At 49.4% G+C, this 26,236-nt stretch overlaps 1 protein-coding gene across 4 annotated transcripts in view; it reads left to right on the forward strand.

Annotated features, from left to right (window-relative positions):
• The window catches only part of DPP6 (dipeptidyl peptidase like 6), a 949,991-nt gene that overhangs the window by 210,256 nt on the left and 713,499 nt on the right, over positions 1-26,236 (forward strand). The window contains exon 1 of one of the 4 annotated variants that reach the window (XM_045053302.1): positions 24,820-25,433. The exons of 2 other annotated variants lie outside the window; for them this stretch is intronic. In XM_045053302.1, the coding sequence (XP_044909237.1) occupies positions 25,191-25,433 (243 nt within the window). In that variant the 5' untranslated portion in view covers positions 24,820-25,190. Of the gene's footprint in view, positions 1-24,819; positions 25,434-26,236 lie in introns of those variants that run through there. One more of the 4 variants, XM_045053297.1, reaches the window with a different exon arrangement.

Genomic DNA, 26,236 nt, shown 5'->3' on the forward strand with positions numbered 1-26,236 from the left:
CTTGTTCAAGTGCCATCGGTGGGTTTCACTAGGCAAGAGCAATAGAAATCAAATATTTTACCCTGTTTCTTTTTTTAACTTTTTATTTTTTTAATGTTTATTTTTGAGACAGAGAGAGAGAGAGTGAGAGAGAGAGTGGGAGCAGGCGAGGGGCGGAGGGAGCAGGAAACACAGAATGCAAAGCAGGCTCCATCCAGGCTCTGAGCCATCAGCACAGAGCCCGATGCGGGGCTCAAACTCATGAACCGCTAGATCATGACCTGAGCCAAAGTCGGAAGCTTAACAGACTCAACTACCCAGGCGCCCCTACCCTGTGTCAGTTTCAATCAAGGGAGACAATGGCACAAACGTGGTGTAAAACATTAGGGCTTATTCTGAACTTTATCTTCAAAGGTACTTCTGACTTTTCCAAGATCTTTCAGTTGGGTCTCTTCTGTCCGTTAAATATGGACCTCAGTGATGCTTAATGTTTTAAATTATTTCTAATTATGGTACATTGTAAACCAATGAGATTACCTCTGCTGAGTCCACGTGAATGAAAATCAATATGAAATTCAAAAAGGAGGCATGAAAAGAAAGTTTAACAACCACCTCCCTCCATTCCCCATGTCCTAGTGGGGCTTGCTCATAGCTTTCCTTGTTTTGTTTGGAAAGATGATACCGAGAGGTTCGTAGTGAAAGCTTTGGAATGTAATTATGACGAGGGGGTTCGAAAGGAAGTTAAACATAGCACGATTACTTTAAAAAATAAGGATGTAATGCCGCGTCTTTGCAAATAATCTCTCCCATACTGCCAGCTCATTTCCCATCAGGAGGTAGAGAAGAATTTTTGAGAACTATTAGCTAATAACAGTGTCTGAATCTTTATGGACACCTTTACTTTTTCTACACATCGTCATGTATTGGCAACTTCCTCGATTCTCCCAGCTTTTATGTGTCATCGTAATCAGTTTCCAGTGATACCTGGTTTGAGAATTACTGTGCCCCCACAAGGTGCATTCTGGGAGCCTCGGGTTGTCCCGGGGCTGAGGGCAGGTGAAGGGAGAGACCACCAGTGGGTTCCCTCCCTCCCCCATCCACCAAAGTAGCCCAGTTTCTGTAAGAAAAATGCAGGCATCTGCTGGTGTGCGAGGGGTCCCGAGATGGATGTCAGGGGACCTTAGTTCTTCATGGGGCACTCTGCTCCCAAAGAATCCATCCTGCTCCAAGAAAGCTTTGACTTTTCACCTTTTCTTGGCCAGCAGTGACTTCCTCTTGTGCATGCGGTGCTAACTTCCTTAGGTTTTGAGCAGTTGACTGTAGCCCTTGCCATAGTGTGATCCGAAGAGGTAACACCTGCCTGTAAATGTTCACATGCTCTGATCTTTCCTGACCGTAAAGCTTGTCAACTCTGAGATTTCCTCCTCTAAATCTACATTCAACACATTTTACTCTTGAATCCAAAGAAGCATCTCTCAATCCTGCATTTTTATAGACCTCAATCTAAATATTTGGTCTCACCAGTCTCCTTTTATCCATCTTCAACCTTTTCCTTTTTTTTTTTTCTGAAACCCAATGAAATTTCTTTCCCCGCACCACCCCCCTTATTGGAAAGGCTATACGTGTGGATGATTTTGTGCCTCTGTCTTTTTTCTCAGAGTACAAATGATTCTATACATATCACCTGTCAGCCTCCCAGCCATATGCCTTTCAGTCGGAGGAAAAATAACTTCCATATTTCACTTATTAAGCACAAATCCCTGCATATTGACAATATTTTCTCCTCTTAAACAGTGTCCGGAATCTCAAACTCCTGACCTGGATACTGCGTACGCTTCCGTTTTCTGTCCCCCTCGCTCTTATTTCCAGGGGGAACCGGGTCTGTGCTTTCACTAGACAATACGCGATGCTTCTTTTAGCTCTTGTATTTCGGGGCGTTGCACCTGCGTTTCCGGTTAGGTTGTGCTCTCCCCCTTCGGCAGCGTGATTTGGTCCTCTGAAGCCTGCCTGTGAAGTTTGGTCCCCAGTGCTCTGCCAGCCCCTCCCTGGCCGGGCTCTCGGCCTCCTGCCCTGGGCTGGCTCCCCTTGTTCCCAGCCTGGCTGCCGGCAGAGGCCCTGGACTCTGCACTCTCTCTGTCTCCGTCTCCCCCGGCCCTTGCTCACCTGGGCAGATGGCTTTTCCCGTCTTCATCTCATCAAGGTGCTGAATTCTTCTTCGTTCCCTGTCCCCCAGAAGCACCCTCTCCCGGCCTCCCCCTCACACAAAACTCCAGCGATTTGTCTCCATCTCTTGAACTCCCATGTGGCGCGTGTTTCTTTCTGTGGTCCTTCCTGCACCTTGGACGTGAGGGCAGCTGTCCACCTGCCTCGTCTGTTCCCTTCTCTTCGCGGTGGGCGGCCCAGGGTTTTGTCCGATGGGACAGGGCTGTGCAGCCCGCACGTGCAGCAGGTGCAATGCCTCCTGACCCACACTCGGGGGCTCCTGCTGTGTCCCCGGCCCCGCCTCGCGTGTACACGGCTGCCCAGCCCAGCCCAGCCCAGCTGCGGCCCTAGCGCGCTTTTAATGTGCGGAGTGAGAACCCCACGGTATGTTGTCAAGCAGAATCCCCCAAACCTCAGAGGTCCGCCTCTGCAGGGGGGCACCACGTCCCGGGGCCTGGCTCTGGGGAGAGCTCATAGGGCTGCACCGTAGCACCCATCCTGACCTAGGGAGTTTCCCTCCGAAAAACTTCCAGATAGCAATTTTCCAACTCAAATTTAAGTGAGAGACACGACTTGAGGCCCTTTTCTTCCTTGGGACAGTGCACTGGAGGTCTGCGTCAAAAAATAAGTTCTGTTCCTGGCCGTTTCTCTGCTCCTGAGGCACGTTTCTCTGAAATGTTACTGACGCCTTCCCGATGGAATCCACCCAAACGTCAGGCGTGGCTCGTTTCCTTTCCTTCATCCGCACGGTGCCCTGGGAGACGTGCCTTCTTGGGATGGCAGGAGCGTCCACCTGGGAGTTGGCACCTGAGCCTGGTCCTGGCTCTGTAGGTCGTGACCCAGAAGCCGAGGCTCCCACGCCTTGGGGACATATCCGAGCGAGCCAACATCTCCAACCGTGTTCCTGCTGCTCAGAGGCTGTAAAAGGCGATGTCTCTGAAAGCGCACGGGTCAGGTGAAGGAATCCTGGCCCCTGTGCTGTCTGCCAGGCCTCAGCCTCAGTTCCTGCGAGGTGTGCAGGCTCTTTCTTCCCACCCCTGGCTGGGTCTGACCCCCCCACCTCAGGACACTGCCCTGCCTGCCTGCCTGGGGAACTCTCTCTCGGCCTTAGCACCAGGATTTCCCCTTGAGGCCACAGCTGGGCCCTCTGGAAACTCCCTTCTGGTTGTCCCTGGTGACTGGCCACACAGCCTCATCTGTTACCCGTTGCTTTCCTTCTGGAAGCAGCCCCCGTTGTTCCCACCTTGCCAACTCTGCAATAGTGTGGAGGATCTGAGTGTCTCCGGGACGTTTGTATACAAGCAGCTTGACTCAAGCTCCCTCCCCGGCTCCCCAGTGGTCTGAGGCCGTCTACTGGACGTCTCCACCCGCTCGGGGCCTAGCCGTGCTCTTTAAGGCTGTGACCTCCCCCTCCTGTCCTTTCTGCCCCCCACAGGGAATACGACCCCTTCCTGTTTACACCCCGAGGTACCACCAACACAATGACGAGGTGTGGACTAGGTCTCGCCAGCTAAGTGTTTGTTCACATTTGTTTTTTCTACTTTCATTGAGATTTAGTTGACATACAGCACTCTGTAAGACAATACAGCGTAATGATTTGACTTAGAAATGTTGTGAATCGATTATCATTGTAAGTTTAGCTAACTTCCATCATCTCACAGATACAATAAGAAAAAGGGAAAGGTGTTTTTCCCTTGTGAAGAGAACTCTGAGGACCTATGCTCTTAACCCCTTGCCTACATATGAAGACGGCAACGTTAACTGTAGTCGCCATATTGCGTGTGCATCACATCCCGAGAGTCCTTATTGCTGTTTTAACTGGGAGTTCGTCTCTTTTGACCCCCTTCCGCCCTTCCCCCAACTAAAATTTTAAAGAAACAGAGGAAAGTCTTTATGTCCAGGACCAGGCTTCTCTGTTCCTGAAGTTTCTGGATCTGCCTCATCGCGGGGAACCCTTCTCTTACTCCTTAGACCCAGACCTCTCCTTCTTGGACTCGAAAGCAAGTTTTCTTAATGTGGGATTTCAGGGGCGCTTGGATGAACTGGAATGAAATAAAAAAGGCCGCAATTATTTTTACCATTGCCGAGCTGAAACATAGCTTCCCTTCAGTATGTCTGTAGGCATAGTTTTGTCAGTACCTGTGACCAGTAGAAATCACAGATATTTTCATATCATAATGACAGTTGAAGATCTCACACAATGTAGGTTACTCTCACCGTTAACTCGGAATCCTCGTTGTCTGAAGCCTAGGCTTTGGGGCTGTCTGCACTTGCTCAAACATGTGGTCAGAGCTGGCCAATCTCAGGTAATTCTGTTCCCTTTTCCCCCCACATTCTATTATATTTTATCATCAGGAGGAATGAAATTAATTCTAATGAATAGTGGTAGATCCGTGAATCACAGGGAATTCTATGCTCCATGGTCTTTTAGCCACAAGACTGCAAGTCAGGTTTATTCCATTGGACTTTAAGTCAAAATCAAGTGCTTCTGGAGACCAGGATGCCTTTTCCTTATGACGCGATTTGTGAAAACTTTCATTCTGCTTATGACCGTGTACCTTTGCATTTATTTATTTATTTTTTGTTTTTATTTATTTTTGAGTCAGAGAGAGACAGAACATGAGCAGGGGAGGGGCAGAGAGAGAGGGAGACACAGAATCTGAAGCAGGCTCCAGGCTCGGAGCTGTCAGCACAGAGCCCGACGCAGGGCTCAAACTCACAGACTGTGAGATCATGACCTGAGCCAAAGTCGGACGCTTAACTGACTGAGCCGCCCAGGCGCCCCGACTGTGTACCTTTTCAAAACAGGAGTTCCATTCTTCCAGTCCTCCAGATGAAAGAGTGAAAATTTGATGTCCAGCTTGATGGGCGTGTGCCCTTGTCAAGGACAACCCCGCCATTAAATGTTATGAACCTCGCTAAGCCAATCCGATACATCTTTAAAAACAGAACTTGACTTGAACCTGCCTATTATATTGTGAATCGTTAATCAGTATAAATATATTTTATTGTTTTGTGTGCTTATAACTGTATTTTAAAATAATGGTTTTCTTTATAACCCAGTGGATTTTGTTTTTTATATCTAAATATACGATTCTGAGAAAAGAGACACAGGCTTTACCAGAGTGTTCTAAATGTTCAGGTTTCATTTGTTTCTAAAGAAGTCCTTGTCTCCACCCTTTTTCTAACAACTCGGTTTTGTTATGCGGGGCAGTGTAAGGAGGCTCTTTCCCTTATGTCCTCGGGGGCTCAGAGGCATTCCCAACCGGTAATGCCACCAATCACAGCCAAGTACCTAGGGAGCCTGTGTAGGAAGTGCCTTACCTGTATATCACAGAGTCATTAAATCATTTGCCCAAAACCCTACAGTGAGGGGAGTGAGGGAGATAGAATCTGAATCCAGACGTTTCGGCTCTAAGACTCCAGGGTGTGTGATATTTAACTACTCTACTATATGTTGTAGCCTCACTAAACTGTGTTCTGAAATAAATACATACATACCTGCCCACCCGCCTTCGGCTTTGTCCTTGGGGCCTAGGCGTCTGCAGTTAAGGAAACAGAAAATGTTTGTTCCCTGCCTTTGTCTCTCTCAGTCTCACTAGGTCATTCTTTCTCTTTCCGCCCCTCTGCATGGGGATTGGACTCTGTAGAGAAGCCTCCTTGTATTCCCAGGCTGTCCCCTTGTCTTCCAGTGAAGGAGGTCAGACAGAATTGGCTCGGAGGCCGCCTCCAGCGTCAGTGTTGCTGTTTAAATTCAACACGCGATGGGTCTCCCTCCTCACAACCCGGTGGTGGAGAGATGGTTCCTTATTATTGACCCCAACGTCACACGTTTCCTGCAAGGCTCTAAATCATCCCCACGAAGAGGTGACCTTGTGTCTCCGGTCTCCTCATCTCCGCGTATCCGTGGTGCAGTTGTGTTTGTCTCCTTGAATGAATTTGTGAGCTAAACCAGTGGTTGCCCCCATTTCGTGGTTGATTAATTTTCTAGAAAATAGCATGTTCACGAACACGGTTCTTTTTGGAAACTGGCAGGATCTTGACGTATATCCTACATACTGACTCAAAGCGCCTCTTCTTACTGGTGCCTGTTCTTACGCAAACTAGAACAAGCAGTATTTATTACACGTGGCTTCTTCAGTTTATTCTTGGGAGATGGGGTTTCTGGACCCCTTTGCAATTTGAGTAAAATTGGTGAATTAGAGTTTCTTCATAGGCATCAAATGGTACATTTTTATGGAGACACTGGAATATTTCTGCCGCGATGATGTTGGTGGAAAGCTCACTGAGATGATTACCTTGAACGACGGGAGCCCTGCAATTTTAGTAGTGGGTGTTCAAAGCTGCATTAAGTGATGTCTTATTAAGTGTGGGGCCAACTAAATAACCCAGAGTTTTCTACATAACCGTTGTCAGGCTGAGTCTGTTCCTGCTCAGAAACGGAACAATCTTTATTTTTATCTGAAGACAGAGATGTACCTGGTCTGATGCTCTCAAAGTCAGACGGGTTTCTGTTGCCTATGGGACATTTCCTGGTGCTCACAGCAGGAAAGAGCCTCAATGTTGCCCTGTCCCAGCCCTTCAGATTTGTAGCCGAGCAAACTGAAATCCAGGGAGGAAGTGAGACTTGTCAAAGGGTAATACAGATGAAGAAGTGGGGTGTGAACCACATTTATGGCTCTGGAACCTTAATGTGCCTTTGGACCACTTCTGCACAACAGTGAGAGTCCCATGGTCCCCTTCGCTACAGCCAGGGTCCCTGAAGCAAATGCAGGTGACTCCCTTCCTTCCTCCCTCGTGTGTGTGTGTGTGTGTGTGTGTGTGTGCGCGTGCGTGTGTGTGTGTGCGTGTGTGTGGCTGTTGGGATCAGTGGTTCCTTTTTAGCCTGCTTTTAAGTCAAGATAGAATTTGTTTTGGCGCTCACACAGTGCAATGCCACATGTAACTTTTTATTTGTATGCATTACTAATTCGTTCTGGCGACAGTCATCAATACACACGAAGCCACTTTCCAATGTCTGAGATCATGAAACTAGCCCTCCCGGGCATGTCGGAGCTCCCCTTCACCCCTTCTAGGCATGTCGGAGCCCCCCTTCACCTCTCCTGGGTGTGTCAGAGCCCCCCTTCACCTCTCCTGGTGCTGGAGAGCCACCTAATTTTTGCTTTTGCTTTCATTCTCCTTTGCTTCTGTCATCCACTTAGTTGAAGGTTGCTTTTGTGTCTTAAAGACTCAAGCAATAGAAAACTGAGATCAGTCCATTGATTTATTTGGTCAGTCCTAATCATTGGTTGAATTCAAAGTCCCATCCCCATGCAATCCAGACTGAGAGAACTGATCTTTTCTGAGGCTAAGACATATATCAGTGGCCAACGTCCATAACTTCAACTTGACCAGCTCCCAGATCTTGGTTTCCCACCCAATCCTGGGCACCCTGGATGCAGCAACCCCTTTGTATCCTAAGATTTACAACCTTAAGAGTTTTTCCCGGGGTCTGCATTTGGGGGGGGGGTCAAGTCTTCACTGTTTTTTGTGACGAGATGGCTCACAGCATAATCATTAGCTTTGGCGGATGATGTATTCTTATGTGCTGTCTCTGAGCTAGAGAGTGAAAAGCCTCCGTTAGGAAAGAATTATGGAGTGGTAAAGTAATGGATTCACTTTGAGACTTGAAAATAAATAAGTAAAGTGCATAAGTTGCCCTCTAGAATCCATCACCTATCATATAGAGCGGTGATACAATGGTGCAATAATTAGTGTGGCTCTCAATGTGAAATTACGTGAATCACTTCATTCATTACAGATAATGAGCCAGTAACACAAGCCTGAGTGATGGCTCCCTTACACTACTCATTTACTTTATTTCCTTTTCTGCCCCTTTTGGAGCAAAAAGTTTTTTTTTTCCTTTTTCCTTGCAGGAGACACTTGTGACGATGGTAGTTAAACTAGGGATCGAGACCTCCAGCTTCTGGTGGACGAATGCTGTCTATAAGTACTGATCATCTAGCGTGATGCTTTTATCCAGAAAGCATTTATCAATATAAACACACTTAGAAAGGCCATATGGAACACATAAAAGCATCGAGAAGCTCGAAATTATAGCAAAGGCACAGAATGAATGTTTTTTAATCTTGTCTCACCCATAGATACCTGCAAAGATTATTTCTGTTGATCACTGTGGTACCACTCGCCCTTTACGCACCTTCCATGCATTATATTTATCAGCTGTACTGTTGAAAATAGCAGGGCCACTCTCCTGGTTGGATACCTTGGCAAACACGAAGCATTTAGAACATGGACAGGCTGTCATATGTACGCGAACCCATTGGCCGAAAGGACAGTAATGATGTTGCACCAGGGAGCCTGATGGAAAGCCAACAGATAACTTGCTTGTGAGTGTGTGTGCATGTGTGTGTGTTAAAATGAACATCATATAATAAGTTTTCTAAATCCTTTTAACAATCCTCTGGAATGGGTGTTAATGCCTGTCTCCAGTGAGAAATGTATTTGAAACTGAGCTTCGGATGTCTTGCCTACAGCAATGTGGAGGCCCTGAGTGAGGGGTTTCATTCTGCCCTTTGTGAAGCCATCCAGTTGTGGGGCTCCATTATTCACGGGCGTGTGAGACGTGGAGAGAGCCCCGGCTCAGATCGCACACGTGTGGATCATACTCTGGGCACCATTTATACCCTTCTCTGGGAAGTAGGACAAGAAACGGAGAACAGATGGCTGATCCGTGTCGCAAGTATTCTGCTCATTCAAGCAAGAGATATTTTCCACTAGGAAACAGGATTTCTGAACAGAGTTGCTACCTTTGCAGTCACTTGCTGTACTGCAGTGTCCGTGGAAAAGCCGTTGTGCGTCGTGAGATGGCGTGGTGACAGGAACATGCCAACCCCAGCGCTGAAGTCTGCTCCACTCACCCAGGCTGTATGCCCCAATGCGCAGGTGACATTCCTTGGCATCTAGAGACCCAGCAGGCACACCTTTGGTGGGCGTGCCCAGTCATCAGCCATCTCGGTAGGAATTCTATCCCATGGCAAAAGGAGATCAAGACACGATTTATTTGAGAATATTCAAAACTAAATAATATTGTTACGTTGCACTGTCTTAGCCTTTTCCAGCTCAAGGTTGAGTCAGACCCGGGAGTCTTGATGCAGACATTTGGAAATCCCCGGGCTGGGTGGAAAATCACGTCAATTGCAAACTCGGTGAGTAAGCTGTACAGCCGCACCTTGGAGTTGGTAGGAAGACAGTGAAGAGGGAGGTGATTGACCAGCACCAACTCTGACCCTGGCCGGTACCTCAGAGGAAGGATTTCAGTCCGTCTACGTTCTGTGAATTCCTTTTCCCTGCTAGTGTTCTCAGGTGTTCACGGGGACAGAATCGTTGTCTGAAGCCAACAGCGAAAGTCTCCCAGGACCGCATGGCGGGCTTATCCTCAGGCTCTGGCCTGGAGCCACGTGTATTTTTCTGAGGTTTACAGGTAGCCCTTGAAGCAAATATTTATAGATGTGTTATTAAAGAGTCACTGATGCTGTAATTAAAATGGCTTACTAGGTGAATAAATGAGTAACCCGTTGAACGCGGCTGGTATTATTGCTCGACTCCAGTATCCCACACCCCGCGACAGACTCGGGTTAAGAGCAGTGAAGCAGACAGAAGCAATCTCCCCACTCAAGGAGCCTGTGCCCTGGGGGGGGTGGTGGGGGGACATCCAGGGAGGCATCCAGCAGGATAGTCTGTCCATCCGGGAAGAGCCCGACGTGCATGCAGGATGAAAACACACAGTGATGGGGTTCTTGAGCAAATGACTAAGAAAGAATTCTTGAGACGTCTTTGGTGCAAAAGGGTGATTTTATTAAAGCGTGGGGACAGGACCCATGGGCAGAAAGAGCTGCACTGGGGTTGTAAAGAGTGACTGATTATAGGGGTGCCTGGGTCGCTCGGTTAAGCGTCTGACTTCGGCTCGGGTCATGATCTCACGATTTGTGAGTTTGAGCCCCACAGCGGGCTCTGTGCTGGCAGCTCGGAGCCTGGAGCTGCTTCGGATTCTGTGTCTCCCTCTCTGTGTCCCTTTTCACTCGCGTTCTATCTCTCCCTGTCTTTCAAAAACAAACATTAAAAAAAAGGTGATTATATACTTTTAGTGGGGCTTAGGGATAGTGTAAATCTCTAAGGAATTTGGAAGCAAAGCTCTCAGGACCTTGAGGGGCTAGCTGCTAAGATAAGGTTACTTTCATGGGTGATGGGCATTGAGGAGGCACCTGTTGGGATGAGCACTGGGTGTTGCATGGAAACCAATTTGACAATAAATTTCATACTAAAAAGATAAGTTACTTTTAGTCTTTCATAAAACAAAATCATTAAGGAAGGAAGGCGGCCATGAGTCGGCTTGAGGAAGGTCACACTGTGCGTGTTTCAGGGGTCTACCGGGGGGCTGCGAGCTGCATGGACATTTAATTTACGTCACATTTCTCTTGCCTTTGTTTCCCTCATCACACAGTGCGGCGGATTTTTCAAGTGTTTCTCTATAATCAGATACCAGTTTCATAAATAACACGACCCACTGCAGGATCGTGGTCCACGCTGTTTAAAAGCGCTGTTGTGAACAGAAGAGCCTTTTCCTCCCCCTGGTGTCCGAGGGAGCGCCAGTCAGAGCTCCTCCCAGCAGACTCCCACATGGAATCTTCTAGTAGGCCACCTCCGTGAAGACCGAGACGTGTCTGAGACAAGTGTGGCTTCAGTGCACTTCCTCTTTCTTCTCACTTGAACACCTGCTCTGTATGCCACGGGGCTCCCTGTGTGAGCCTTGGTCAGGCACGTCTCTTCTCACTAAGGGGCTTTTGACGGGGGAGCTGAGACATGACCCGCCATGGCGAGCGCTCAGTAACATGTGCTGCGTGAAGAAATGAACGGACCGCGCGAGGTAGAGGGTTGTGCGTTCTCTGAAACAGGTACTTACGTGTTATGAGCATTCCACAAGACGGATAGTAACGTCTAGAATATCACGGAAGGCCTCTTGGAGGGAGTGGCTTTGATGTAAGGCTATGGTTGTGCCATCTGGCAATTCAACCTCACAACTTCCTGAGATGTGCCTCGGGGCATGACTCATCAAAATACCAGCATTAGATGTACAGGGTACCAGGGTGCGTGTTCCCGTCCCATGTAGCACTCAGAACTGGGTTGGGATCCCAATTCTGTGACGCCCACACCACGCGCCTTCTAAAACTAAGTGAGATGCTGTATGGGAAACATGGTATAATAAAGCTCCCTCCACCATTGAATCTGTTCTTACTCATCGACAAAACCCTTAATGGATCAAAAGTTTATAAATAAATTCGGAGTGCCTAATGGAGGTGTCTCATGGACCCGTGGATGTCCTAGCATCCCAGATCCATCGCCCATTTATAGAGACACATGCATGTTTCAAAATACGACGGAAAAGAAATCGTAAAGCTGCTTTTTCCAAATTAGGGAATAACTTTACAAAGAACCTAAAGTCCGCGCTCTCCGAGAAGACTTGTGCAGAGGTGGCCATCGTAAGGGTACCCTCCGGTATCCCCGATTTATTTCCTGTTCCCCCAGAAAGGGTGTCTGCTGTCCCAGCACAGCCTCTTCTTTCTGGGTTCTTTTTGATACTGGAAGGAGGAGGAGCTGGAGGAGGGAGGAATGGGAGGTAGAATAAGCCAATCCAGGCCAAATAAGGCTCGCTCCTGGTCGCGTCCACCTCTCCCTTTCCGTGGCTCCCTCCTGCGCCCCCACTTCCTGGATGCCAGTTCAGGTTCCCCCTCACGGGGGCGCCGTGGATAAAAGAGGCTAAAGGTGATCGAGGGTCCCTTCTGGACCCCACAACTCTTGGCACACAAAGCCATCCATAGGCTATGCCTGACCTCCATGATGCATGGAAATTGAGCTCATGATTGGTCCTTCCCTCTCCCCCAGGAGTATCCAAATCTGCAATAAATGAGAAGACAGAATTATGGTTCATTTACTGACCTGACTTTAATATTTCTGAGAGCATTTAAAACATTTATAGAGCAGCAGTCTGCCCTTTGGTAGGAAACAAAAGTCTCCTAAGGCTGCTCCTTCCCGGGGCGAGCACTGAATGCAGAAATGCATTCCCTTCACCTGCCTGGGCGGAGCAGACGTGCGCTTCTGAGCTCCCATAGCGCCCTCAAGTGGCAACATCAAGCTCTCCATGTGCTCAAAACCCGCAAGACCCTGGGTTTGCTCGGTCTTTCCCGTGGTTTGTGTAGTCGCTTTGATTTTTGCAGATGATTGAATTCACCAAAGGGTTGTCAAAATAAAAAGCTGGAAGTGACTAGGATTTGCAGAGTGATTTTGAAACGATATGGATGCTGGCACGAGGGGGCCGTCGGCGGACGCGGGGGAAGAAAAACAGTAAGAAAGGAACATGGAAGAAACCTGTGAGACCGTGGGGAATATATTTGCCTATTTCCCTCATGTTGTTTTCTTCCCCTGGATCGAAGCAAAGATCAAACCACATACGGGGTCCCAACAATCAACACAGGCTGCAAGATAAAGGGAACATGCTTTATGAGCCTGTTTTTCTTGTGTTCTTTTCCCAGCGTGGAGTTCTGGATAATATCATCTGAAATGTTGCTGGCCCCTGCCTTGATAGACAAGGTTGATAAACATGGGGTCAAATTCCCATCATCTGTTTTTTTGGGGAGCATCCCCTGGGTCAGGCTGGGTTAGGACTCAAAACCACGGGCCCTCCTAGGTGCAATTCCAATAAAAATATATACGTGTACTGAAAATTAGTTTCTTCCCAGATACTCGGAGTGCAAAGTTGTATGTGTCCATCCAAGGTGGAACGTGTTTACTTGTGTTTTCACTCCTTATGTGTGCCCTGGGCACCCGCACCTGCCGCTGTAGCCCTGCGCGGCCCCTCCTGTGAGCTAGCGGTTTTTCGCTGGGCAGCTCATGGCTCATGGTGGCTCTGGCCGGATGGGGATCCCAGACTGGCTCTTTTGACACCAAATCAAGGTCTGCTTCTTAGGGGGTCTGCTTTTTAGGGTAGTGACGTTGAATATTGGAAAGCACTTTGAGGGGCGCCTGGGGGGCTCAGTCGGTTAAGCGTCCGACTTCGGCTCAGATCATGATCTCGAGGTCCTTGAGTTCGAGCCCCACATCGGGCTCTGGGCCGGCAGCTCAGAGCCTGGACCCTGCTTCGGATTCTGTGTCTCCCTCTCTCTCTGCCCATCCTCCATTTGCGCTCGCCCTCTCTCTCTCTCGAAAATAAATAATAAACATTAAAAAGAAAACTGAAAGCACTTTGAGTACCAAGTGCTGATACACATGAGTTTTAATGTTTTGCTTTGTTAGAGCCGCGGTGTTCACCTCCCTGTTTGGGCCCCGGGCTGCTCCTTGGTGGCTTTAGCGACCCTGGAGGGAGAAATATCTCCGAAGACATGTTTCTTCACTCCGCACAGGAGAGGCTTCTGAGAGTTGGAACACATCTTCCTGCCAACACTCTTGTGGAAGGAAAGTACAAAAGTCAATGGAAAGTCCAAGTGTTTCCCCTTCGAATCTGAGACAACAGCAAACAAGAGAATCCACAGGAAAGCCTAATGACGCCTTTTGTGGGTGCTGAGCCACAGGCAGCCGTGATTTTTCTGAAGGTTAGGTGTATGTTAGGTGCTCCGGTTTCCCCTGTAGTAACAGCTTACTGGAACCTCTCAGGAGCCCCGCATTGGTCACTCTGGACCCCGAGATGCTGTCCAGGAAGAAGCTGGTGCTAGTGAATCCTTCCCCTGCAGGGGGCCAGCGAGGGGAGGAACCCCCCCGGGCTTGACTGCATGTGTTACAACACTTGGCTACGTGATATTTCCCGACAGAAAGGGGGGACACTGGGGTTTCTGTCCGGGTCCTGGTTCTGTTCAGCAGCTCTGTGCTGTGAGGGTCCTGCTTGTATCCCTGCAGGCCTGTACCCTTTTTTGTCGTGGCCACAAAGAGGTCATGGCAGCTGTGAGCCCTCGGGTCCGCACACAACTGAGTGCAGAAGACTGGAGGGGGCAGTATCAGGGGGGCGGGGAGGGTCCCTCTTCCCACCACCCTCTTTTATTGAGGAGGAAAACCTTCTTGCCAGGAGCCGCCCAGAAACTGTTTACATCTCTTTAGCCAAGCAGACACTTCTAACTGGAGGACAGAAGGTCTATGTTGTCGGGTGAAGAGGGAGAAGGGACAGTGGCAGAGCTTTTGGGTGACCAAGGAGGGTGGCTCCCACGGTGGTTCTCATCAGTGAGTGAAGAATGCATATAAGAATATGGTTACGGAAGAAATTCATGTCATTCCCTCCAGAAAACAAAAGTGCTTTGCCTTTCTTCAAAGATCCAATTTAATGAAGAGTAGCCAGCTCTCTCCCAGCAGGCAAATCTGGGGTTATTATTATTTTTATTTGACCCGAAGTACAGGTGGCATAATGTTACATGGGTTTCAGGCACACAGCATGGGGACTCGACAAATCCGTATGTCATGCGACACTCACCACGAGTGCAATACTCCCAAGGTGTGCCTTTCATCCCCGTGACTCAGTCGTCCATAAGTGGAAGCCTGTATCTCCCACTCCCCACTCCCTGCCACCCGTTTCGCCCATCCCCCTACCTCTCCTCTCTGTCAACTACCAGTTTGTCCTCTGTGTTTATGGGTCTATTTCTGCTTTTTCTTTCTTTGGTTTGTGTTTTAGATTCCACATATAATGAAAGCATATGGCTTTTGTCTTCCACTGCCTTCTTCTACTTAGCAGAATACCCTCTAGGACCATCCATGTTGTTGCAAATGACAAGAGCTCATTCCTTTTTATGGCTGAGTAATGTGCCAGTGTGTGTGGCTAGACAGACAGACAGACAGACCTCATCTTCTTTATCCATTCATCTATTGATGGACATTGGGTTACCTCCATATCTTGGCTATTGTAAATAACGCTGAGGTAAACATAAGGATGACTATCTTTTTGAATTAGTCTTTTCGTTTTCTTTGGGTAAATGCCTCGTAGTGGAATTACCGGACCATAGGGTAGTTCTGGTTTTAACTTTTTGAGGGCCCTCCATGCTGGTTTCCAGACTGGCAGAACCAACTCACATTCCTGCCAACAGCGCGCGAGGGTTCCCTTTTCTCCACCCGTTTGCCAGTACTTGTTATCTCTTGTCTTCTTGGTTCCAGCCATTCTCTAGGGTTATTTTTCAGGTCACTGAACCATAAGGAGATACCTTTGTGGGACTCTCCCATCCTGCCTTGAGTAGATCTGACGAATGAGGCTTAGAGAAACGATAAGAAGATAAAAGCCCCAGAAACTGGGAATAGGTTGGACTAGGGACCTTCTGGGCGTCTCCAGCCTCCTTCCCTGGTAAGACTTTGGGAAGAAAAACAAACCACAGAATGCGTTAATAATCTCAGCGAGGGTGCTCCCCCCTCAGAGATCAGTGGGATTCTCTTCCTGCGGCTGCATCATCATTCCACTTGAATCAGGGACGGAAACCCAGGGCTGCGTGTGGCCTAACCGCTGCGACGCTCTGCACTCGTGAGACGCCATCATAACCAGTGCCTGTAGTTCATCAGGTGGATAAACCCGAGCAGGCTGCCTTCCCGGGGATTCAGTACCTGTCTGTACACGTCAGGGCCTGACGTTCACGGTTATAGATGGGAAGACCTCATCAAATGCAGATGTGATCAGTGGTGGCGATGTCAGATGAGTACTCGTTCCAGGTTTTCCACGGAAGCGTCCGTCATGGGACAAGTGCACCACTTGAGGGTCTGTGATACGAGTGGTTAACTTATTTGGAGCCTTATATCTTAGCATACTCACGACTTTTGTGTTCTATCCCATATCATCCCGTATTTGGATTTAATGACTTTGTATTATTTCTCTTTGAGTAAATTAAGTGCTGCAGAAAGGTATTTGGAGACTCAGAATTCATGTAGATCACGAGCAGCCATTTCGTCTCGTTCCGAGTTGAACTTGACGTTGTGTACGATATCCGGGCTCTGAGAGGGAGGAATAAAGCGATCCTGAAACACAGATGGAAATTGAGGCTTTACTGTTGCCGCTTCTACTGTAAGGTGGCTTGGAAACCCTTCAGAGTCCTTTGAAAGCTTTAATTTATCCATCCGTCCTCACAAAGATTGAGGAGGTTCTGAATAAATGATGCAATTTGGGTTTTGTTGGGTTATAAAGGAACGAAATGGCAGTGATTACGGGTGCAGTGCAGAGGACTGAGGTAACGAGACCCATCAGGGACTCGGCACAATCCAGGGAACAAGTGGGATCCACCTCATCCTGTTGTAGCAGAGAGTGAATTTTGTTTTTGCTGTGAGTGAGGGAAAAAACCGTTCAAATTGCAGGCTTATATGACTAATGGATTTATGTAGCCAACGGGCGGTTTCTGTTTTACCTGTCAAGCAAAATATAATTGTTAGGGGGATTACTTTTTTGAGTTCCAAATTACAATGACTCGGAATGCAATTAGTGCTATAGACAAACCTATTTCCCCCTTTTATGAGAAGGAAATTGTTCGGAAATGGGTAAGTGCAGTTGGTAGAGTGCGCAGTGGATTGAATTACCCACATGAAGCAAATGAGTGGCTTCCTTTCTGTTTTATTGCTCCTAATATAATATGTTTTCATTAACGAGAACCCACTCTTTCTCCTATCTGACGTGTCCCCCTCTGCGTGAATCAGGGTTTTGCGCTGATGTCTTCTGTGTTTGCTCAAGACTTTGGGAAGATACAGAGCACAGGTCTGAAGTTTATTTTCTTTCCCACAGTGTCATACTTCATATTTAGGATCTATGTGCGTGTTGATGGTGATCCTTAAATATAGGTATATATTCACAAAAATAGGCACGTTCCATGGAAACCTGGAGAAAATCGTTAAGTGATGGCGAAAAAAAAAAGGAGTTGATGATGAACACTTTGATGTGGTGTAAAGGAGTAGATTCAGGAAAATTAAGTTCATAAAAGTCAGTTTTCAACTTAAATGTGTTTATTAACTTCGTTGATTTTTAATTCGTGACAAAGGTTTTTTTTTTATTGCATGAAAAAAGCAATGAGTCTAAACCAGAGGCGCTGAGGATTTTTTAACGAAATCAGGTTTTGAAAGTAATGCTTTCCCCCACCCCTCGCAATTCTGCAGAGCTTTCTGCGAAATGGCCTATATTCTGGCAAGGGGGTGATGCTCTTTGCTCGCTTGCATAAAGGAAAGTGTCTCTGAGATCTGCCCCAGCAGGCGTGGTGTCTTAGCTTTGATCCTGTCGTTGGTGTCTGCCTTATCAATCCCCTTCTGGCCACTACCTTCTTCCTGAGATGAGCCCGAAACAGCTCAATTCAAGGGGGAAACAGCATTCTGAAAATGTCTTGGAAAGGCCAACCGTACTCCATTCTCTTTTGACTTTGATCTGCTGAGATAACCTTTATTTAAATGAGGAAGACAGGCTTGTGCATTCTCAAGAACTTCCTACCCTCTGGAAAATCCTTGTTAAATACTTTAGATTGGAAAGCCATTCCCCAGGGAAAAAAAGCAAACATTTGGGAGAATCTTTGAGGTCACCTGGGTGCCATCTAGAAAAACGTTCGAGTATATTATTCTAGTCCAGCGTTTCTCAAACTTGAGCATTGCATCCAGAATGACCTGGAGGGCTTATTAAAATACAGGTGGCAGGGCCCTAGTCCTGAGTTTTTGATTCAGCAGGTTAGGGATGGAGTCCAGATTTTTCTTTTCTAACAGATTCCTAGATGATCCTTGTGCTGTTGGTCTAGAGACAGTTCTCTGAGTGGACTGAAAACGCCACTTAGCGCTCCTACAATAAATAACTAGGGCATTATTATGAACACATTTGTGATCTAGTTCTTTCTAAGAGTCTTTTTCTAATAAAAGTAGAAGGGCTGTGAATGCACCAGAATGAGCAAGAAATTGAGAAAAGCGCATTTATTCACAAAAGGAAGTCATTATCAATCTGACCATGTGATTTAGAGCCTCAATCCTGATTCACTGTGAGGGATATTGGGATATTGGCTGTAATCTGTAGGAAAGGAAAGACTATGTGTATTTCAGTCCATCGTGTCGTCCCTAGAACACAGCACAGCGACTGGCACCTAGTAGGGGTTCAAATATTGACTGAATAAGTGGGTGAAATGCTCACAACGAACACGAACATTAGCTCTACCATTTGCCACACGTGGGTTTGGATTTGGTTTTAGTGAGCTAATGACACGAGCGTACTGTACAACACATCGTCCCAACTTGATGGCTTGTACAACAGTTATTGATTCTAAGGTGCACATTCCTGCGGGTCACCTGTGATTTGGTCCGGCCGCCCTGGGCTCAGCGAGCTGGCTCTGCTTTGCGCGCCCTGATCGCTGGACTGGACTCCAAGCTGTGGGTTGGGTTCAGATGTGTTTGTTGTGGAGAGCAAGCCAACATGGCAGCCAGGACATGGTCTTGTATGGCGGATCACCTGAGTGAAGGAGCTCGGGCAGGCCGTGCAGGTCCCTCGAAGCCTCTGCCTGTGCCGTGTCCGTTCACATGCCAGTGGCCAGAGCGAGTCACTCCGGCAGTGTAGGGTACCTGACTGGAAGGGCCCTGGGATAGGAGGAGATATTTGCTGAGCGGCATTCCAGTCTGTCCCGGTTTTGAATGTGGGAATAGCCACTTCGCATCTCCAGGATGAGTCATCTTGACCGAGAAACCTGGGAATGTAGTGATGCCCTGGAGGAGGCCGCTCCTGCTCGGACTGTCCCATCACATACTTGAAGGCGCGGCTTGGCTTCTGGGCTGCTTGGTTTTCTTTTCACTCAGGCCCTGGCTGCTTGCTAATTGTTTTTTATTGATGCTGCTCCAGGCATGTCTGAACTCAAAGGAATGGCCTTCATGCTGGTAATTTTTGACGTGCAGAAAGATGGTGAGGGAAGTGATTCTGTAGGAGAGTTCTTCAGACTCCAGCAGGCAGCTCTCCCGACCTGGCCTGCCTAGCAGGTGCTGCTGGCCTTGATTCCCCCCAGGCACCGTGGGTCCTTGCTACGCACAGGAAGTCTCTCCTCTCTTCCCTCTTTGGGTCTTGAATCCAAATGCAGCACCTGAACCTGGAAGCCGATGAAACTGGGCTCGTCTTACTCCCTTTTGCTATTCCTGGCTGACCAGCCCTGTCTTTCTAGGCTGGATTACATCAGCCTCACACTCAGCCTCCCTAAATTTTAGTCTTGTTGTGCATTCTAGGAACACACCATATCCCCTTCCGTTTTATAACTGGAATCGTTTTTAGTGGAGGCAGATTATTTTAATCTTCTGTGTTTCCATTGGCCTGCACATGAGTATAATGTTCATGGAAGGATTAAATGACTCAGCATCAGCTCCGTTTTCCACTGTCCAAAGAAGACCGTGCATTTGAATGACGCGGTTTCTTTCTATCCTTTTCTATTCCATTGTTGCTTTCAAGTAGAAGCCGAAAAACCCTTTTGGGTGACATGATGCAAAATCATCATCATCATCACGATCATCAACATAAATTCAAAAGTCCCATGTGAGGGTTGGAGCCTCCAAAGCGGACTTGGCCTCGGAATTTCAGAATCCTTGTCATTGGTTGCAAGAGAGCACAGATAAAAGCTTGCCCTTCTTCTAGAACACAGTCATCACCTCTGTCTGTGCCAGCACTGAAAGCACTGAATTACAGAGGCTCATTAGCATGACTTTAACATTAAAGGGAAGCAGATTTAACGGAATTCATTAGACCGGGGGAGTGCTTGGTTACAAAGGGCGGGGAGCTCTGGGGGCATTTCAGAGCAGAAGTCACTGCCCTCTTAATCTAATAATACTTGAGGTGTGAATTAAGACATTTCAGATGACGACATCGGGTTCAAATGATCACCGGGGACAAACAGAAACAACAGACTCTCTTCCCAGCCTCACGCTCCAAAAACCTTAAGAGCCTCAGAAAACACTGCGGAGGCTCTTGCTGTGTCATCGGGACATGTGACCACACAGAGGTTGGTGCCTCCTCTGGGAGGGAAAGCGGTTATTTAGATAATTTTATTTTATAAGTTCTTATAAGTATTTTACAAATCAGTGAGCAGCAAGGAATTTGTAGGAAAAAAAAATATATATATATGTACAGCCTATTGATGTTGACCCAGAGCAAGGACAGGAATGAAGGACAAGAACAAGAAGGAAGGAAAGGAAGATGGAGAGCAGAGGATGTCAGGGGCAACAGGTGGCCGGCGAGAGGGAGCACCCCTGAAGGAAGGGAGGGCCAGCCCCCCACCCAACCGGGCCAGAACAGATATCTTCTCTAGGTTGACACCAGCCTTTGAGTTGAATCTGGAGCCGTTGTGCCGACTCGGCAGTGGGCTTCCCAGGCTCCTGATGATTGACGCTGTGTGTTCGCAGGTGCCCTGTGACGGCGGTTAGCTGCCCCTAGAAGGTTTTGGGGTAGCGTGCACAAAATGGACAGTTGTGTAATGGCTGTATTAAAATGCAAATGCAAGTGCCATAGGGAGATTAACATTGAAATTTATTAATTTTAGAGTAAGCCTTTTTGTTGGGTTAAAATAACCCATATTAGAACATATTAATTGTTCTTTAGAACATATTAATTGTTAAGTGCCAACTTGATATCAACTTGAAAAACCTCAAGATTAACCCCGGGCATATTTTAATTCTGTATTTTTTAAGAGCCGAGACTAAGCAGTCCCTTTTCTTGTGCCAGACACTTCCTGTTTGTGAAATTTGTAAACAGGTCATGCTATGCAGACCCTTGTTGATAGGCATCTGGCCAAAAAATATATATACCTTTATTCTTTAAAAGATTTTAACGTTTATTTATTTTTGAGGGAGAGACAGACCACGAGTGGAGGAAGGGCAGAGGGAGAGGGAGACACAGAATCCCAAGCAGGCTCCAGGCTCCGAGCTGTCAGCACAGAGCAGGACACGGGGCTCGAACTCACGAACCGCGAGATCATGGCTTGAGCTGAAGTTAGATGCTTCACTGACTGAACCACCCAGGTGCCCCCAAAATATATATTTTTAACGATAGACATATAGAGAGTTTGGCTGGAAATAGGCTCTGTATTTATGCATTTAGCACTGTACTTTCTCAAACTGTCCAAGTATTTGTCTTGTTTCTCCCCGGTGGCATGAGTACAAGGTGATAATACCTAGTAGATACCGATGTCCAGTGTTTTAGGGAAGCCTTGCCGTGAGCGTGAGCTGCTGACCATCTCCTTCCTCTTATCTCAGGGTTTGGAAGGCATAAAAATCGTGAATAGCGCTCTGCTCTCCTTTACCTCACAGAGAAAGAGAAAGTGAACCCCAGGATGTAATTCTCTCCTAGAAATAGGAAAACCTCTTAGCTAATCAAAATCATGCTTAGGCTGCTGAACTCAATATACTTTTGGTATTTTTTTCAATGCTTAGCTTGCACGTGGACCAGAAAGTCCCCTTTCTTGTCATTTAAAAAATGACCATCCCACCAAATTTTGCAGCAGCTCCTTAATTCCAGTGACTTATCATATTTGCCTTGCAATTTGGTTCCAGGGGAAAGAAACACACAACTCACGCCTTTATTTAATAAACAGGGGGGAAAACCCATCCTATGTAACTCGGTGGGAAAAATGGGTCAGTGGGCATGGTTTTAAGCAGTATTCACATCTTGATATGAAAGAATCCATGAAATATTTTCAAAAACAGTTTCCCACATTTATCCGGTAGGCAGATATGGAAACTATTTCAATATAGCATATTGAAGGCGTTCATTGACTGGTGAGTGGAGGCAATTATTGACCTGTTCCCTTCTGAGACGCTCCAATGTTTAAATACTCATTGGGAAGTTTTGCCCCTCTTCAGACTTTTTCCCCCCTATTTGAGGGATGGGGCTCCGAAAACGTAATTGAAGGCAATAAGTGAGTTAATTCTGTGTCACAAACACGAAATGCCATCGTTGCAATTTTCCACAATTGCTTTTATTTTTTAAGGTTTATGTATTTGAGAGACAGAGCGCGCTATGAGCGAGTGGGGGAGGGACAGAGAGAGAGAGAGAGAGAGAGAGAGAGGGAATCCCAAGCAAGCTCCGAACTGTTTGTGCAGAGCCAGATGTGGGTCTCAAACTCAGGAACCACGAGATCGTGACCTGAGCTGAAGTTGGCGGCTCCACTGACTGAGCCACCCAGGCACCCCATTTTATAAGTAATTTTAAATAAGCATTGCTTATTATGTTGTCTGAATCATTTAGTTAGGATTTCTAAGGCTGACCAGATTGTAATTTGAATACCTACGAGATCACTGGACAGTGATTTTTAAAAGTGAGGGACGCATGTGCCTTCTGTACCTTAGTTTCAGCCTGTTCTGGTCGATATGCATCCATCTAGGAAGTATTGTGTGTGATACACGAGCTATTTCCATATAAATACTGTATTTTGTATACAATGTTAGTACAAGAAATATGCAATGCTACTTCTCACAGTCTGCGTGAATAAATACATGCATATTTTATAGGAATATTACAAAAGTAAGCCCCTGGCAGCGTCTATATTTAGTGGCGGTCCGGGACCTAGATGCCTCAGGGAGCAGCCTGAACCTTCCTTTCAAGTCCTGCTGGAAAGGCAGCTTCCTCCCATCAAAAGCACAGCTGGGGCCGGGGGAGGGGGGATGACAGCAAGGTTTCCTATTTATCTAAATGTGATGACTTTTAAAGTTTCATTTCATGGCTCTAGTAACTGTTGCCTCTGTCTTCAAAGTGATGGGGGGCCGGTGACGCGCTCTGCCACCCTGGACCTGTGGGCGGGACATCCACCTGAACCGTAGGCCTTTGGCTGGTTCAGGGCACCTCTAGCTGTTGGGATTTTGGCTTTACTTGTTTTCGCGGTGGCGTAGAGGAAAAATGTGCCTTTCAACTACTTTCACAATCACCCTCTTCTTCATAGTGGAGGGAAACCACAGTGGATTAAGCAGAGGATGGGTGTGGTATAAATTCTAATTAAAACAAGGCTACCCACTGGGTTGAGATTTGGGGAGAGTGTGGAAGGGACCAGAAGGTGTGTTCTCCCAGGAGGCTTATTCACCGGCATCCGGTTTCTCCCCCCTAGTTAAGGACACTGGGAAGAAGCAATTTCAGGACCAGGCAACGGCTTTCTCAGGGGTATCTGGGCGCGGGCAGTGATGCCAGGAGATCCCCTTGGATTGAGACTCAACAAAGGCTGATGAGCCAGATATATGGCCTCACTGGCCCTGGCCTCGCCTTCTCCCCCCCCCCCCCCCGCCCCCCCAACGTAGATCAAACAGTCATGAAAACCCAGGTGGAGCAGGGGCCACCACTGAGTCCAGGAAGAATGTCAACATGAAGATGGTGTGGAAGGCACCGCAAAGTGGGCAGGTACAAACGGTCCCCTCCCCTCGGAGTCTCAGGCCCGAGTTTTGGCTGAAGCTCAAGTTGGGACCGATCTGTCCCATCTCGAGGGGCTGCAAACAAAAGGGAAGGGGGTGTGGGGACGAGATGAGAAGGAGGAGCCCCCAGATCCTCATGAAAGCCGGAGGCGCGGATTCGAGAAGGAGGGAGACATTCCCAGAGGCCCGATGGAGCAATCCGCCCCAGGGAAGGGCGGGGAGAAAGCAGCCTGCGCCTGGAGTCGGAGCCGGGCGCGCCGGCATGCTGGTGTGTTTCCACACAGGGGCGCTGGAGCACGTCTTACTGCAGCAAGACGCGCGAATGCGCACCCGGAGCCTGGCGCCCTGTTTGGTGTGGTTTCTCCCCGGTTCCTTCCTCTCAGTCGGAGGCTGAGGGGGCGGAGCAAGCTTTGGAGAAGTTGCTGGCCTCCCTGAAGCCTCAGCCTCTGCCTCTGTTTACTGAACATGAAAACGGAGTTCGCGATGGACACCAATGGGTTGGGATGTGTAGGGAGGAGCGTTCCACTGAGTTGCTCGGGAGCCTTCCACCAGGCCTCCCCTGCCTCGCTTTCCGTGACCCTGCCTTTCCCTTCTTGTTGAGGCCGGGTTGGGGGGGGAGGAAAATGAATCTGTTTTCGGAGACGAGCTTGGTTTGGGAAGCAACGAGGGCTCCTTAGAAAGCCGTGTGTCTGAGCCCCTCCCTTCCAGCCCTGCTGTTTGCCGTCCCTCTCCCTACTTAGGCCCCCCAGGCCCGAGGGGTCCTGGGCGCTGTTGTTGCAAGTTAGGCGAGGAAAGCTGGAAGGAAACCCCGAGGGGGAGCGCTCGGAGGGGGGCGAGGCTGCAGCTGCGCGGGGTTCGAGCGTGTGCACCCAGGGCGCAGCCCCACGCCGAGGATGGGCGCCTTCGGGGCTCTGCTCTTCCTCAGTGCCCGCTCCCCCCCCCCAAGCCCCCCGCGTTTTCCGCGCTCTCTTCCCGCGCACCCGGGGGCGCCACCTCCGGCGAGGCCCGGAGCGCCCTGAGCCCCTGGCGCGCTCACGCCCCCGCCCGGTCCCCGGCCCGCCCCCGCGACCCCCCGTGCCCCCCACACCCCCACCCCGCTTGCGCCGCCAGCCCCCCGCCACCCGGGCGCCATTACCCGGCCGCGCGGAGGGGCCGGTGGGGAGGGGGAGGAGGAGCCGCGCGGAGGGGCCGGGGTGGGGGAGCGCGGAGATCCGCGCTGGCTGTTCTCCCGTCTCTAGGTGGTGCCAATTCTGGGGCCTAGGCATTTTCCCTCCCTTTATGGTTTTCCGGGGATTTTTTTTCCTTCCTCCGGTGCCTTTGACTAGGCCGGCCGTGGCCGTGGCAGGGAGTTGAAAAAAGCGGAAAGGACCGAGCGAGCGATCGCACCCCCAGACCCCCGGCTCCGCCGAGCCGCCGGGGGAGGGGGCGGAGGAGCCGAGCCAGGCAGTCGCCCGGCGGCGACTTGAGAGTGGCGCGCGGGAGGAGCGGCGGCTGCCGCTTCCCTTTCTTCTGCGGCTTCTTCCCTTTCCCCCCCGGAGGGGGTGGGGAGCGGGGGCCCCGAGAGGGGAAGGCGCGGCGCAGAACGCCCCCCCGGGCAGCCGGCGAGGGCGCGGGCACCGATGGCTTCGCTCTACCAGAGGTTCACGGGCAAGATCAACACCTCGCGCTCCTTCCCGGCGCCCCCGGAGGCCAGCCACCTCCTGGGCGGCCAGGGGCCGGAGGAGGACGGCGCGGGGCCCAAGCCCCTCGGAGTCCCCGCGCCCGCGGCGGCGCCCCGGGAGCGCGGCGGCGGCGGCGGCGGCGGCGCGGGTGGCCGGCCCCGGTTCCAGTACCAGGCGCGGAGCGACGGTGACGACGAGGACGTAAGAGCATCTTGGTGGGTGGGGGGCGGCGCGGGGCTTGGGGCCGAGCGCTCGGGGAGCCGCGTGCGCTCCGCATCTGCGAGGGTCGGGGTCGCCCTCGCGGCTCCCCTCCCCTCCCCTCCTCTGCCTCCCGGGAGCGCTCGCTCCTCGGCGCCGGCGCCGATCTCGGTCACCGCCGTCCCGAAGCGGGGCTCGGTCTGCAGCGGCGGCGGCCGGGAGTTGGTGCCTGAGAGAGCAGCGTCTGCGGGGCTGCGCTGCCGGGATGGGGGAAGGCTGGGGGTGGCAGTGGGTGTGTGGGTGTCTGTTGTCACTGTACAGGGGTATGCGTCCTAAGGCGACAGTTCAACCAGTCTGCGATTACAACTTGATCTTCCTTCCTCCCTCTCACCCTCCCTCCCTTTTTTCCCCCCTGCTTTAAGACTGGGGAAGATAAAGTCCCAGGCTTCCCACCTGTCACTACAATCTATGCATTGCGCCCTCCTCACCTCCTTCTTGCTGTCCCTTTACTCACGTGGCCTGCACTTCTCCCCTCTCCAGGCCACTTTCCCCTCCAGTGCGGATCTTGTGGGTGGTGATTTCCTTTTGGCAGGGGGTGCAAAACACTAGCATCCGAGGCCCAGCGTCCTGTCCCTGGGCCCGGCACAATTTTTGCTGATGGGAGTCAGGCCCTGCCTGTCTCTGACGACCGGCCTTGGACTAGTAGCTCTACCTTAGACCTGTGTTAGGAGAAAACTTCTTCTTCGGCTTGTTTCCTACTCTTCTTGGGCTGAAAGCCTGGGTTTCAAAGGTTGGATTTGCATATC

Source organism: Felis catus, chromosome A2, assembly GCF_018350175.1.
Source record: "Felis catus isolate Fca126 chromosome A2, F.catus_Fca126_mat1.0, whole genome shotgun sequence".
Taxonomy (NCBI): domain Eukaryota; kingdom Metazoa; phylum Chordata; class Mammalia; order Carnivora; family Felidae; genus Felis; species Felis catus.